This window comes from Stomoxys calcitrans, chromosome 2 (genome assembly GCF_963082655.1).
Source record: "Stomoxys calcitrans chromosome 2, idStoCalc2.1, whole genome shotgun sequence".
Classification (NCBI taxonomy): domain Eukaryota; kingdom Metazoa; phylum Arthropoda; class Insecta; order Diptera; family Muscidae; genus Stomoxys; species Stomoxys calcitrans.
This window is the reverse complement of record NC_081553.1, coordinates 41159635-41161393: the sequence shown is the minus strand read 5'-3', so window position 1 is coordinate 41161393 and position 1759 is coordinate 41159635. Positions and strand designations below refer to the sequence as shown.

General features: G+C 34.0%; 1 protein-coding gene across 1 annotated transcript; it reads right to left on the bottom strand.

Moving 5' to 3' along the window:
• Window positions 1-371: 371 nt before the first annotated feature.
• LOC106086081 (cecropin-A2-like) lies at window positions 372-837 on the bottom strand. Its single transcript, XM_059361418.1, has 2 exons — window positions 652-837; window positions 372-569 (listed from the first exon to the last, which is right to left on the bottom strand). The coding sequence occupies exons 1-2, from the start codon at window positions 835-837 to the stop codon at window positions 477-479; spliced, it is 279 nt and encodes a 92-aa protein (XP_059217401.1). The 3' UTR covers window positions 372-476.
• Between the last annotated feature and the right edge of the window lie 922 nt (window positions 838-1759).

The following is a 1759-nucleotide window of genomic DNA, read 5'->3' as shown; positions in this document are numbered from 1 at the left end:
TTTTGCGGTTCATCTGTATCTGTAGATCTATCTCATATATATTTGAAAAAAGTGATTCAAATAAGGTGTCAAATGCGATCCATGGTGGAGGGTACATAAGATTCGGCTCGGCCGAACTTAACGCGCTTTTATTTGTTTAACTTAAGAACGTTAACCCTATTTTTATGTTCACCACTGTATATAATGTCGATTTGCACTTTTAAGGCATTAGTAGCCACAAGTTTTGACCGATATTCACACAGTTAGATGAGGATTGAACTTTTAGCACAGCTCAGACGTATTTTATTTTTTCAAATTTAATGTACCCATTATATTTTTTACAACCCCCACATTTTTGATTATTTATTTTTCGTAGAAATTAAAAAGAGAGAAACTTTTGTTAATTGAAATGGTTTATTATAAATTTTTAATAAATAAATATCTATTTTATACAATATCTTAAATTTGTTATCCTAAAAAATCAGTCTGCTTCATAATCATCCTTTAAATGTTTCAGCAACATTTGCAGCCTTTTGGGCAATATCAATAACTTGAAGGGTGGCATCGCGAGTATGTTGACCAACACGTTCCTGCAATTAAAAAATTAAATTAAAATTTAGTTGATAAATAAAAGATATTTTCAGGACACTTATTCTGAATATAACTACTTACAATTTTCTTTCCAAAATCTCTTAACCAACCGGCTTCACCTTGTGTAACAAAGATAGCCAACACAAAGGCAACGAATAGCAAAACTTTCATTGTTTCGATAATACTTTTTGAAAAGTTTATATTCAAATAGAACTGTAGCTTTAAGCTTTGCTTTAACTTGAGTTTCGTTAAGAACTGATGTAGCATTGGGTTTTGGCTTTAACTTTTATAGGCATTGAACATCAATACCCATTCTGTTTTTAAATAAGAAAAAATACCCTTTGTTCGTGGGAATCACACAATAAGAAATGGTTTTTTATTTTTTACTTCCTCTAATGTCTGTTTTTAATTAATTAATGTGGAATCGAATCAAAACCTTTTTTTAGAAATTGGGTTACTTATTTTAAAAGGAAAATTTGACGGAGATGAGTCAGAGACTCTGACTAATCTAAGTTTTTGTTTGTTTCTCTTTGGAGACGAGCTTAATGATCGGAGATTATCTTTGCAAAATGGTAATGGAAAGTCAGAGATAGCAACACACACCAACCACTATGGGACGCGTTTCGTCTTTGGTTAGAAGTCTTTTTTGCTGAAAGCAGGAACGCTTTTCATTCTTCAGGGACGCTATAAAATTCAATTTGTGTTTGTTTATTTGTTCTGTATAGACTCAAAAACGGCGGAACCGATTACCTTGAAATTTTCACAGATTGTGTATGTAGACTGGTCTGGAAGGAAACATAGGCTATATAAATTTTTGATATCGCGAGGGGGGCGGACCCTCCCCCTTACCCCAAAAGTACTACCGAAAAATAAAAGCGATCTGATCGGAATAATATAGGATTCAAATGAAAGGCATTCAAGAGTAGAGTACGAATTTCATAATAAAAGTTGGCTCCAAGTACCTGGGGGGTCGTCCCAGCCCCAAAACCCCTTAAAATAGGTTTATTTGACGATCATGACAATCTTGGATTCAAATGAAAGGTATTCCGGAGTAGATTACGAATATGGCCAGGAATAGGATTTATAATTTATTGAGAACGGAAGGGGTCGGACCCTGCACCGCAACCCCAAAAACACCACCCAAAATCAAAAGTGGACCGATAAGGACAATATGGGTATCAAATAACAA